Genomic DNA, 14,589 nt, shown 5'->3' on the forward strand with positions numbered 1-14,589 from the left:
CATGGAGCTGCTTTCTGAGGCTGCTAGAGCATCCCTGTTAATACCTCTTTTTTCCCTCTAACTCAGAGACTATATTTCCCATCATTATGACTAGAAGTGGGTAAGAAGTAGTGCTTTGCCTTAGAATGTGAAGTCAGCACTGGAAGGACTGAATAGGAAAGGCTATAGAAGCAGGGTACTCTGAGGGTTATTGTAACTAGTTATTTCTAGTCATGAGAGAACTGTAGTCTGCTTCACATCATCCTGTGTCAGGTTATGTTATGAATATTAAAATACAGCAAAACACCAGAAAGTAGGATAGTGATTGTGTATGTCAGTCAGCCCTGTCTGTCTTTAAGCCATAAGAGGAGGTTTCTTAATAATCACTGGAAATTGAGGGAAACTAGAAGATTTCACATACTGTATTTTTCTATTAAATACTAGAACTAACTACTCATACAGGGCTAAGTAAGCAAAGGTAAAACAACATAGAGGCCTTTCACTTGAACATGGCAGATTGTACACAAGCTTCTACTGCTATTCCTTCCCAAAACACCTTTAAAAGGATGGGAAGAGGATTTTAAAACAAAACAAAAGACATAAACACAAAAGCATTCCCCTCCCTCAAAAAAAAAAAAAAAAGAAAACAATGGAGTGGGTGATGGCAGTTAAACTTTGGAAGGTAGAAAATGGATGGAAAGTTGCTAATACTGGCTTTAATGCCAGCATCAGATGAAGACTTTAAGCAGGCCAGTTCCTTTCTAGAATGGTATGGGGATTAGAACGCCAGATACTCCTGAAAATGGGGGTGCAGATCACTCCCCAACCCTTCCTGTAACTGTCCTAAAGAGTCTAGACTAAGGGACACCAGGTAGACCTAAGGGTAGGGATACAATTCTGAAGAGGTAGGTTGTGAAAAGATTTATACTAAATAGACCCCTGGCCCTCTTAACTACTTAACCTGTAGAATGCTGATAGTCAGGCTCATAGTTCTGAGACAGGAGATTTTTCTTTTGAGAAGTGGACCCAGCAATGAGGAAAACTATACATAATATCATCTGGAGGTCACCAGTGAAATCCATCAGGGTTAGCTCTGTGTTTGTATAGAGAGCGTCTAATCAACTTTTTTAGTGTTTTACTTTTAAATAGGAGCAGCGGGTATTTATTTTAAATAGGACCAAATTGTTTAAGGAAAATCTCTCAGATGTAAGAGAACAAAACAAAAATAAAAAAGGACCTTGGAGGAAACAAAAAAAGTGAAAGCAGGAGAAAATGTTTTTTAGAAAACTAAATTAAAATTTCGACTTTCAGAGAGATGACAAGCTATTGCACCCATAAAATAAAAATAGGAGGCCATAAAAAATAAACATTCACAGAACAGAAAATTTCTTGCAAATTAAAAATATGACAAACCCACAGAATGAGAGAAAGAATGCACAAATCATATATCTGATAAAGGTCTAGTATCCAGAATATATAAAGGATTCCTACAGTTCAGTGACAACAAAACACAATTCAAAAATGAGCAAAGGATTTGAACAGATAAATCTCCAGAGAAATTATACAAACAGCCATAAGCACGTGAAAAAATGTTCAGTGTCTTTAATCATTAGGGGAATGCAAATCAACACTTTAGTGAGATACCACTTCATACCCTATATCCAGAAAAGGGGGAAATAACAAGTGTTGGTGAGGATATGGAGAAATTAGAACCCTCATACATTGCTGATAAGAATGGAAAGTGGTGCCTCCACTATGGAAAATAGTTTGGCAATTTCTTAAAAAGCTAAATATTGAATTACCGTATGATCCATTAGTTCTACTCCTAGATATATACCTGAAAGAAGTGAAAGCAGGAACTCAAACAGATACTTGTATACCAGTGTTCATACCAGCATTCTTCACAGTAGCCAAAAGGAACAATCCAAGTGTCCATCAACAGATGAAAGGATAAACAAAATGTGGCATACAGTCATACACCAATTTATGACATTTCAGTAAACAACGGACTGCATACTCAACAATGGTCCCATAGGATTAGTACCATATAGCCTAGGTGTGTAGTGGTCTAAGGTTGGTATAAGTACACTCTCTGATGTTCACACAAGGACAAAATTTCCTAATGATACATTTCTCAGAACTTATCCCCATCATTAAGCATCGCATGACTGTATAAATACAATGGAATATTAGTCCACCATAAAAAGTATTGAAGTCCTGACACATGCTACAACTTGGATAAAGCATGAAAACATTATGTTAACTGAAATAAGCAAGACACAAAAGGACATTTTATATGATTCCACTTATATGAGGTAACTAGAACAGCAAATTCGTAGAGACAGAAAGTAGATTAGAGGTTACCAGGACTGGGAGGAGGAGAGATGAGGAGTTATTGCTTAACGGTTGCAGAGTTTCTGTTTAGAGTAAAGAAGAATTTTGGAAATAGTGGTTATGGTTGTACAGATTGTGAATGTAATTAATACCACTGAATTATACACTTAAAAATGGTCAAAAATGGCAAATTTTATGTAATATATATTTTACCGCAATTTTTAAAAATTAATAACATACCAAGAACTATTGAATTCTACACTTTAAATAGGTGAATTGTGCAGTGTGTGAATTATATTTCAATAAAGCTATTTAAAAAAATGATAGCGGGGGGATAAGATTGATGTTGCTTAAGGGTACGAACTTGCAACAAGTGTGGTAAATAAGCCATAGAGATCTAATGCACAGTATAATGAATATAGACAACAATATTGTACTATAATTTTGTAATGTGATAGATATCACTGCAATGGCAACAGTATATAAATGTATCAAAGTAACATACTGTACAACTTAAATTTATACAATATGTCAAATTTATTCAATAAAAAAGTTTGTTTTTAAATGATAGCAGAAAGGAAATATTTAGAAAGGGATTAGAAGATAAAGTTGAAGAAATCTCCAAGGAAGTAAAACAACAACAAAGAGAAATAAAGAAAGAAAAAGATAACTAAAAGATAAACCCAGGAGGCCTAGAATCCAAATAACTGCAGGACACACTTCTGCTAAGCTTTCTGCCACTATATTAGGAACCCCATTCCTTCACTTTCCAGTACCATTTTCTTCATTCCTTTCTGAGCCTTCAGCTGCCAAGTCTTTAATGCCCATTTCTCTGCTAACAGTTTAGTCAGGGCAACCTAGGCTTTTTCTGTCATACTCCTCAAAATTCTTCCAGTCTCTGCTTACTACTGAATTCCAAAGTCACTTCCATATTTTTTAGATATTTGTTACAGTAACACTTCTCTACCAGGTACCAAAATCTCATTTAAATATCATCAGCTTAAAAATCCAAAATATTATTTAAATCATCTAAATTAGGTGTATGGGTGAGGCTGTGGGATTTATCCATCCTGGGACACAACTCCTCTCCATCTGTGGACTTGTGAAACTAAAGAAATAAATTCTCTGTTGCTACAGTATAGTGATGAGTTATGAGTAGGATAACAGAGACATTTCCATTCAAAAAGGGAGAAATGGAAGAAAAAAGAGTCATCAATTCCAAGCAATTTCAAATCCAGCTGGGCAGACTCCATTAGGTTTCAAGGCCTGGAAATAGTCCTCTGCAACTCAACACTGCCCTCTGAAGCATCCTTTGTCATGAAAGGTAGCACATGTTTGCGGCTGAGTTGTTTTATCAGTTCCTGTCTCTAGAATTTTTAGGTTTAACAGTCTTCTTGCATTTTGTAGTCCTTCTGTCCCTTTCCATCCAGTTGACAGTATTCCTGCTGGTATAAAATTCTCAAGAATCTTGTGAATCTGCTGCATGTGTCACAGGGATTCATTTGATTAATCAACTACTAGAAAACGTTTTCTACCAAAATTGGCAAAACTTTTTTAAAAATTATAACACCAGTGTTAGGGAGTGGAGAAACAGATTCCTTGTAGCCAAACAGTGAAGGACTTAAATTGACATGGACTTTTGGGGGTCAGTTTGAAATATGCATTTAAAAAACATTTGAAATGCTTGTTTTCAGCTGTTCCATTTATGGAAAATTATCCCAAGGAAGTAATCAAAGATATGGGCAAAGCTTTATCCTCAAAAAAAAAACTATGGTGTTTTCAAATGATGGCTTGTACAGGAGCCATTAAAAAGTCTTATTTAACAAAAATAGAAGTCCTGAAAAGCATTTAGTCTCAGGGGAAAGGTTTATGATATATTAAGTGTATACATATATAGTTTACAGTATATTATATGTATATGTAATACAGTATATTATATTTCCATATTTCCTCAATTCTAAGATTCTATTACTTGTGACATATCCATGTAATAACTGTTAGGGGAAAAAAAATTCAGGCATTAAGATGGAGAGGATGTACATATGAGACTATCTCTAGGATTATGTGATTTACAAGTGACCTGTTTTCTTTTTTATACCTTTCTGTATCATCCAGAATGACTACAAGGAGCATATGTTATTATGGTGATTATTTTTATTCTGTAGTTCCTTTGTTTATTTATGTATATATTTAAATTAATGGCAGTTGGTTGTAATTCAAAAAGGCAATTTTGAGTAGAGGCTGTTGGGAATGTGGATATCATACTATTTGTCCTGAATCCTGCCTTTGAATGTCTAGAAAAGAATTAAATGTATTAGTATGTGTTGTTTGAATCCTACTTCTGATTCCAACATCCATTAAATGAGAACTTTTTTCTCTTTTTTACCTAAGAAGCTGAAAAGAGTGAAGATTCCTCAGGTGCTGTGGGCCTCTCAGGCTTACATCGCACATACAGCCAGGACTGCAGCTTTAAGAACAGCATGTACCATGTTGGTGATTACGTCTATGTTGAGCCTGCAGAAGCCAACCTACAACCACATATAGTCTGTATTGAGAGACTGTGGGAAGATTCTGCTGGTAAGTTTGTTTTAAACTGAAGGACAGATTGGTGAGATGTGTCTATTTTACTCCTCCTTGGTCCTCAGGGAAGAAAATTGTAACTCAGACATTTTATGTCTTCCAACAGTAGTTGTTCTACAATGTATCAGTAAATATAATTAAGCCCCCACTATATGAAAAACATAGGATCTAGCAGTGGTAGTTGAATAAAAAGAAATGCAACTTCCTGAAGTCTAGTTGAGACTGATATTTATTAAAATGCCATTTCATTCACTGATATTTATTAAAAATACACTATGAGCCAGAGGGAGTGACATCAGCATCATGGTGGAGTGAGTTCTTCCCTTAGACTCCACCCCCTAAGATGCAATCAAAAGGACATTCATAAACCAACAAAGGACATTCATACAACACAATAGACATGTGAGATCCACACAGCCATACATCTGAAGGTGGAAGTGCTGGACCCTACAGGAGGCAGTGGAAGGAGATAAGGGGGTATCCCCTCCCTCCCCCAACCACAGTGATCTAGGGCATAGGACCATGCGTGGCCCTAAGAGGAGAGGGGGTAGAGTGCAGCCCTACACAGGAACACCTTCGCTCTCCAAGTTCCCTCCCAGCCAGTGGGAAAGCTCCATATAGAGGAAGCAAAGCAGTCGCGGGGTCATATTCACAAAGCCAAATAGCCCAGGAGGGCAGATAGCGAGGGCAAAGTGAGAGTGCCCCTGGGATCGCACATGAGAGAAATCGCTCCTCCCCTTGCCTGGCTTATGGGTTCCACCAGTCAGCCAGAGCAAGGGACTCCCTCCAGAGGGCCAGCACATACAGTGTGTAAAGCAGCTGCAGCAAGTGGGCAAATGGAGATGGACTCTGTCAGCATAGCTACCAAAGGTCAGGCACAGCTGCAAGGGATCGAGGCAGGCTCAGATTACACAGCTGCTGCCCCTGCCTCCCCGCAGTGGTGGCAGATGGAATCTGAAACCAGGTATTTCTACTATGTAAAGGCACATATCCACCCCACAGAATAGAATGAGGTATATTAGCACTCCAAACCAGAAGGAAAATGACAAGCACCCAGAAATAAATACTGAAGGCACAGAAATTTGCAATCTAAATGATGGAGAATTCAAAACAGCTATCATAAAAAACTCAATGAGTTACAAGAAAATTCAGAAACACAGTTCAGTGCAATCAGGAATAAAATTAATGAACAGAGGGAATTTTCACAAAACAGATTCAAACTCTAAAGAAAAGCCTATCAGAAATGTTGGAGATGAAAAACACAATGAATGAGATAAAGAAAAATCTGGAGTCTTTGAAGAGCAGAGCTGATATTATGGAGGACAGAATTAGCAATTTAAGACAGAAATATAGAAATGTGTCAGATGCAGGAGGAGAGAGAACTAAGAATAAAAAGAAATGAAGAAATTCTTTGAGAAATATCTGGCTCAGTTAGGAAATGCAACATAAAGATTATAGGTATTCAAGAGGGAGAAGCAAGGGAGCAAGGAGCAGAGAGCTTGTTCAAAGAAATAATAGCTAAGAACTTCCCAAACCTGGGAAAGGAGCTGGAATTACAAGTAAAAGAAGCTAATAGAACTCCTAAGTACATCCATGTAAAAAGACCTTCTCCAAGGCATATATTAGTAAATCTGGCAAAAGTCAGTGACAAAAAATATTAAGGGCAGTGAGGCAGAAGAAAATAACCTACAAAGGAACCCCTATCAGGCTTTTAGTGGATTTCTCAGCAGAAACCTTACTGGCTAAGCGAGTGGAGTGATATATTCAAAATTCTGAAAGACAACTTTCAGCCAAGAATACTCTATTCAGTGAAAGTATCCTTCAAATATGATGGGAAAATAAAAACTTTCCCAGATAAAGAAAAACTGAGGGAATTAATCGCCACAAGACCCACCCTACAAGAAATGATCAAGGGAGCCAGTCCCTTGGCCGAGTGGTTAAGTTCACACGCTCTACTTCAGCAGCCTGGGCTTCACTGGTTTGATCCTGGGCATAGACCTATGCACCACTCATCAAGCCATGCTGTGGCAGTATCCCATATAGAAGAACTAGAATGATCCTACAACCAGGATATACAACTATGTAGTGGGGTTTTGAGGAGAAAAAAAAGAGGAAGATTGGCAACGGATGTTAGCTCAGGGCCAGTCTTCCTAACCAAAAGAAAAAATCTTTTAAAAAAATCAAGAAAGCCCTCATACCTTAAAAAAAAAAAATAGGGGCAGCTTTACAAAGCCTTGAGCAAGGAGCTAAATAGGCAGACAAAGTCAGAAAATTTGCAGCTCTCCATCAGAACAGATTAGCAAGCAATAATAACAGTAAAGATAAAAGGAAGGAAAACATGAAAAATAAATATAATCACTGCATTTTAACCACAAACTCACAACGTGAAACAAAATAAGTTGTGACAACAAAAAGTTAAACTGGTAAGAGCAAAGAGTTAGAACCTGCTTACACTAAGGAAATAAGAGGCTATCAGAAAATGGACTATCTCATTTATGAGATCTTTTATGCAGACCTCACATTAACCAGTAAACGAAAATCAGAATAGAGATGCAAATGATAAATAAGGAAAAAACTGAGAAGACCTACATAGAGAACCATGAAACTGAATTGGCAGTCTCAAATACATGGGACAAGAAACTATGGAAATACAGAACAACAAGAAAACGAGTGATAAAATGGCACTAAGCCCACATATGTCAGTAATCACTCTAAATGTAAATGGATTGAGTTCTCCAATCAAAAGACACAGAGTGGCTGGATGGATTAAAAAACAAGACCCAACAATATGCTGCCTCCAGGAAACACATCTCAAGTCTAAAGACCAACACAGGCTCGGAGTGAAGGGATAGAAGATGATACTCCAAGCTACTGACAAATAAAAGAAAGCAGGTGTTGCCATGCTTATATTGGACAAAGTAGACTTCAAGATAAAAAAGGCAGGGAGGGACAGAGAGAGGCAGTATATAGTGATAAAAGGGACGTTCCACCAAGAGAACATAACACTTATAAATATATATATGCATCTAACACAGGAGCACCAAAGTACATAAAACAAACGTTAACAGTGTAAAAGGAGGCATTAATAGCAACACAATAACGTAGGGGACCTTAACACCCCACGTACATCAATGGATAGATCATCCAGACAGAAAGCCAACAAGGAAATAGTAGAATTAAATGAGAAACTAGACCGGATGGATTTAATAGATATATATAGAACATTCCATCAATAAACAGCAGAATATACATTCTTCTCAAGTGTACATAGAACATTCTCAAGGATAGACCATATGTTGGGAAACAAGGCAAGCCTCAGTAAATTAAGAACATTGAAATTATATCAAGCATTTTTTTCCAGCTATGAATCCATGAAACTAGGAATCAACCACAGGAAAAAAGCTGGGAAAGTGACAAATGATGCAGAGACTAAACAACATGCTACTGAAAAACCAATGGATCATTGAAGAAATCAAAGGAGAAATCAAAAAACTATCTGGAAATAAATGAAATTGAAAATACACCATACCAACTCAAATGGGATGCAGCAAAAGCGCTCCTAAGAAGGAAATTGATAGCAATACAGGCCTACCTTAACAAGCAAGAAAAATTTCAAATAAGCGATCTTAAATTATACCTAACAGCACTAGAAAAAGAACAAACAAAGCCCAAGTCAGCATAAGGAGGGAAATAGTAGAAATTAGAGCATAAATAAATGAAGTTGAAATTAAAAAAAAAACAAACAGTAGAAAGGATCAATGAAACTCAGAGCTGGTTCTTTGAGAAGATAAACAGAATTGACAAGCTCTTAGCCAGACTCACTAAGAAAAAAAGAGAGAAGGCTCAAATAAGTAAAATTTGAAATGAAAGAGGAGAAATTACAAAAAATATCACAGAAATACAAAGTATTAGAATGCTATGAAAAACTATATGTTAACAAATTGGACAATCTAGAAGAAATGGGTAAATACTTAGACTCATACAACCTCCCAAAACTGAATCAAGAAGAAACAGAGAATCTGGATAGACCAGTCACAAGTAAAGAGATTGAAACAGTGATCAAAATGCTCCCAAAAAGTAAAAGTCCAGGACCAGATGGCTTCTCTGGAGAATTCTACCAAACATTCAAAGAATATTTAATACCTGTCCTTCTCAAACTATTCTAAAAAATTGAAGAAGATGGAATACTTCCTAACACATATTACCAGGCCAACATCACCCTGATCCCAAAGCCAGACAAGGACAACACAAAGAAGGAAAACTAAAGGCCATTATCACTGATGAACATAGATGCAAAAATCCTCAACAAAATATTGGCAAACCGAATACATCAGTACGTTAAAAGGATCATACACCATGATCAAGTGGGATTTATACCAGGGACACTGGTGGTTTAACATCTGTAAATCAATCATACCACGTTAACAAAATGAAGAATGAAAACCACATGATCATCTCAGTAGGTGTAGAGAAAGCATTTCACAAGATCCAACATCCATTTATGGTAAAAACTCTCAATAAAATGGGTATAGAAGGAAAGTACCTCAACATAATAAAGACCGTATTTGAGAAACCCACAGCCAAAATCATACTCAACAGGGAAAAACTGAAAGCCATCCCTCTGAGAATAGGAACAAGACAAGGGTGCCCACTCTTGCCACTCTTATCTGACATCATACTGGAGGTTTTGGCCAGAGCAGTTAGGCAAGAAAAAGAAATAAAAGGGATCCAAATTGGCAATGAAGAAATGACACTCTCGCTGTTTGCAGACAACGTGATTTTGTATCTAGGAAACCCCAAAGAATCCATTGGAAAACTGTTAGAAATAATCAACAATTACAGCAAAGTTGCGGGGTACAAAATCAGCTTACAAAAATCAGTTACATTTCTATACTCAAATGACAAACTAACAAAGAACTCGAGAATACACTCCCATTTACAATCGTGCAAAAAGAATAAACTATCTAGGAATAAATTTAACCAAGAAGATGAGAGACGTATATAATGAAAACTGTAAGACATTATTGGAAGAAATTGATGATAGAAAGAAATGGAAAGATATTCCATGCACACGGATTGCAAGAATAAACATAATTAAAATGTCCATATTACCTAAAGCAATCTACAGATTCAAGGCAATACCAATCAGAATCCCAATGACATCCTTCACAGAAATAGCACAAGCATTCCTAAAATTCATATGGGGCAACAAAAGACCCCGAATGGCTAAAGCAATCTTGAGAAAAAAACAAAACTGAAGGCATCACAATTGGTGACTTCAAAATATACTGAAAAGCTATAGTAATCAAAACAGCATGGTACTGGTATGAAAACAGGCACACAGATCAATGGAACAGAACTGAAAGCCCGGAAACAAAACCACACATCTACGGACAGCTAGTCTTTGACAAAGGAGCTGAAGACATATAATGGAAAAAGGAAATTCTTTTCAATAAACGGTATTGCGAAAACTGGACAGACACACGCAAAAGAATGAAAGTAGACCTTTATCTTTTGCCATAAGCAAAAATTAACTCAAATGGATAAAAGACTTGAAGATAAGACATGAAGCCGTAAAACTCCTAGAAAAGAACATAGGCAGTACACTCTTTGACCTTGGTCTTAGAAGGATCTTTTCAAATACCATGTCTACTCGAGCAAGGGAAACAAAAGAAAGAATAAACAAATGGGACTTCATCAGACTAAAGAGCTTCTCCAAGGCAAAGGAAACCATGAACAAAACGAAAAGACACCCCATCAACTGGGAGAAAATATTTGCAAGTCATATATCCAATAAAGGGTTAATCTCCATAATATATAAAGAACTCACACAACTGAACAACAACAACAAAACAATCTGATCAAAAAATGGTCAGAGGATTTGAACAGACATTTTTCCAAAGAAGATATACAGATGGCCTACAGGCACATGAAAAGATGTTCAACATCACTAATCGTAAGGGAAATGCAAATCAAAACTACATTGAGGGGCTGGCCTGGTGGTGTTTAAGTTCGCACACTCTGCTTCAGCTGCCTGGGGTTCACCGGTTCGTATCCCAGGTACAGACCTACGCACCACTTATCAAGCCATGCTGTGGCAGGCGTCCCACATATAAAATAGAGGAAGATGGGCACAGATGTTAGCTCAGGGCCAGTCTTCCTCAGCAAAAAGAGGATTGGCAGCAGACGTTAGCTCTGAGCTAATCTTCCTCAAAAAGAAAAAAAAACTACATTGAGATGTCGCCTTACACTGGTTAGAATGTCTATCATCACCAAGACAAAAAAATAACAAACGTTGGGGGCTGGCGCCGTGGCCGAGTGGTTGGGTTTGCGTGCTCCGCTGCGGCGGCACAGGGTTCGGATCCTGGGCGTGGACATGGCACTGCTCGTCAGGCCACGTTGAGGCAGTGTCCCACATCCCACAGCTAGAAGGACCTGCAACTAAGATATACAACTATGTACTGGGGGGTTTGGGGAGATAAAGCAGAAAAAAAAAATTTTAAAAAAAATAAAAAAATAACAAACGTTGGAAGGGATGTGGAGAAAAGGGAACTTTCACACTGCTGGTGTGAATGCAAACTGGTGCAGCCACTATGGACAACAGTATGGAGATTTCTCAAAAAATTAGAATTAGAAATACCATATGATGTAGGTATCCTACTGCTGGGTATTTATCCAAATACCTTCAAATCAACAATTCAAAGAGACTTATGCACCCCTGTGTTCATGCAACATTATTCACAATAGCCAAGACATGGAAGCAACCAAAGTGCCCATCAACTGATGAATGGATAAAGAAGAGGTAGTATATATATACAATGGAATACTACTCAGCCATAAAAAAAAGACAAAATCATCCCATTTGCAGCCACATAGATGGATGTTAGGGGTATTATGTTAAGTGAAATAAGCCGGACAGAGAAAGACAACACCATATGGTTTCACTCTTGTGGGAGAGAAACAAACACACAAAGAGAACAGGCTAGTGGTTACCAGAGGGGAAGGGGCTTGGGGGGTGTGCATATGGGGTAAAGGGGCATGTATATGGCGATGGACAAATAATAATGTACAGCTGCAATTACACAATGTTATAAACTATTATGACCTCAATTAAAAAACAAAAACACATCATGAGCCAAATTCTGTAGGAAGTCAGAGATTCAGAAGAACAAGAGGCTCATGTTTTGCCCCTGGCAAAACCACTCTAGTAAAAATCACAGATAAAAAGGAAATTATTATAGAGACATGTGACCTGGCTTAGAATTTGAGGCTTCCTAGAACACTTGCCTTTAACTTGAGATATAGAGAATGAATAGGAGTTAATGACGCCAAAAGCAGGCAGGAATGTGATCGAGGCAATCCATTCTTTCAGCTGTTCATCATGTGACATACCTTTATATTCCTTCACCTGAGTGCTAAATCTGTCTTTTAGTATCTGTGTACCCTTATTAAAGCACACAGCTTTAGGTGTGTCCTGACCCCAGCAGAGTAGAGCAAGTCGCATCAGCTTCCTCATTCTATATATTATATATGTCATTTAATATGAGGGGGAAGGTAGCATTTTTTAGGTCTCGTTACACTTAACTATTTCAAAGTATTATTTCTTTTAAGATAATTATATTAAGGAAACATGACCTAAAAAGCACAGTGCTAGGTTAGAGCCATGGCAGAATGGATAGAATATTTGCTCATTTTGCCACGAATGTGATTTCTGTTAATAGTAATTCTCTCTCCCTCTCCTTTTGTTTTTGAGGTGAAAAATGGTTGTATGGCTGTTGGTTTTATCGGCCGAATGAAACATTCCATCTAGCTACACGAAAATTTCTAGAAAAGGAAGTTTTTAAGAGTGACTATTACAATAAAGTTCCCGTTAGTAAAATTCTAGGAAAATGTGTGGTCATGTTTGTCAAGGTAAGAAACTCAATAGTCTCAAAAGTATAAATCGTACTCTGGGAATAAAATTTGCAAGCACAAAAAATTCATATTTACAAATTAAGAACTCTGTTTTAAACTGTGTTTTTGTTTTGTTTTGTTTTTTAAGCTCTGTCTGTATGGCCATATGTAAAGATTTGGGAAGAAATTAACCTGAACGTGATGGTGAAAGACCATTTGCTGCCTACACTATATAACTATATGCATTTGGCTTAAATTTTTTATATTGCCACACTGATTTTTAAGGATGACATTCTCTGAAAGATCATTATCAATTGCAAGTGTGGTTTTTAGGTAATAAGGTATAGTTTTTGTGTATCTATCTGATACATGTGAGCCCTGTCCAAATCTTTAAGGAACATTACTGCTATATGAAATGCTAATATATTTTCAAATTGGTATGCTAAATGGCATGTATTTAATAAAGCCATTCTATAGCGAGGAAGTACTCCTAGATCTCTAGCCATTTGCCATTTATTGTTAACTGTCAGAAAATGTGAGCAGTTTAGCTTTTGTTTGTTCCCTTGGTTGGTGTATGTTTTTGTTCTTTTGATTGATTAGTTTTCATAAAATTCACCTAATTAATTTTATTCTTAAATCCCTCAGGAATACTTTAAATTATGCCCAGAAAACTTTCGAGATGAGGATGTTTTTGTCTGTGAGTCACGATATTCTGCCAAAACCAAATCTTTTAAGAAAATTAAACTGTGGACCATGCCCATCAGCTCAGTTAGGTTTGTCCCACGGGATGTGCCCTTGCCTGTGGTCCGAGTGGCCTCTGTATTTGCAAATGCAGATAAAGGGGATGATGAGAAGAACACAGACAACTCAGAGGACAGTAGAACTGAAGACAGTTTTAACTTGGAAAAGGTATGTAGATACTAGCCACACAGAAAAGAATTTTCCGTTTCAAATATCTATTCCAGAAAATAAATGAATAAAGTATTTGAATTCAGAATCAGAAAAAGAGCAATAGCATAAAACCGTGGCCAAAGAGAAAGAAGGGAACTATAAAGGAAAGACAGAGATTAATACATAGAAAACAGAACAGTAGAATTGAAAAGTACCATTTAAAAGTAAATGCAAGCACTAATCCTTTGACAAGTCCAATGAGATAAACTAACTATCCTAATAAAGAAAAAAGAAGAGACTTAAAAGCTCAGACACTCAAAATGAAGAAATTTAAAGACTTGTACATTTCTTTTAATAAATTTGAAAACCTGAATAAAATGAATAATTTTCTAGGATAATACAAAGTACCAAAGTGGAATCAAGAAGAGATATAATACATAAGTGGACAGCAACATGAAGATTTTTTTTTTTTTTTGCTGAGGAAGCTTCACTGAGCTAACATATGTTGCCAATCTTCCCCTTTTTGTATGTGAGCCACTGCCACAGCACGGCCACTGACAGACCAGTGGTGTAGGTGTAAACCCAGGCTGTCGAGGCCGAGCCCACCACCAGGACACTGGGGCCGGCCCTGAAGAGACTTTCAAAATCTCAAAGATCTAACCCCAAAGAGTGCTCAGGTTAGGTAATTCCATAGTGAATTCTTTTAACCCTTTAAGAGCCTATACTTATAATTTCGTCTAAATCATCTCAGAGCATGGAGAACAAAGAAAACTTCCCAGTTTGTTTTACAAAGCCAGGATAATCTTGATTCCAAAGCCTGACAAAATAAAAACAACTACAGTTAGTCTCACTTACGAATTTTGATGCTAAGTATTTTTATAAGTGAAATCAAATTAGTTATTTAAGAACATG

The 14,589-nt window shown here is 37.0% G+C and overlaps 1 protein-coding gene across 26 annotated transcripts in view; it reads left to right on the forward strand.

Moving 5' to 3' along the window:
- PBRM1 (polybromo 1) overlaps positions 1 to 14,589 on the forward strand; it is a 121,590-nt gene that overhangs the window by 75,117 nt on the left and 31,884 nt on the right. For 21 of the 26 annotated variants that reach the window (XM_046658162.1, XM_046658257.1, XM_046658263.1 and 18 more), the window contains 3 exons: positions 4,705 to 4,890; positions 12,647 to 12,804; positions 13,432 to 13,695. In XM_046658162.1, coding sequence (XP_046514118.1) covers positions 4,705 to 4,890; positions 12,647 to 12,804; positions 13,432 to 13,695 — 608 coding nt within the window. The remainder of the gene's footprint in view (positions 1 to 4,704; positions 4,891 to 12,646; positions 12,805 to 13,431; positions 13,696 to 14,589) is intronic. The other 5 variants (XM_046658177.1, XM_046658333.1, XM_046658283.1 and 2 more) reach the window with 1 other exon arrangement.

The sequence above is a fragment of the Equus quagga genome, chromosome 1 (assembly GCF_021613505.1).
Source record: "Equus quagga isolate Etosha38 chromosome 1, UCLA_HA_Equagga_1.0, whole genome shotgun sequence".
In the NCBI taxonomy this organism is placed as follows: Eukaryota; Metazoa; Chordata; class Mammalia; order Perissodactyla; family Equidae; genus Equus; species Equus quagga.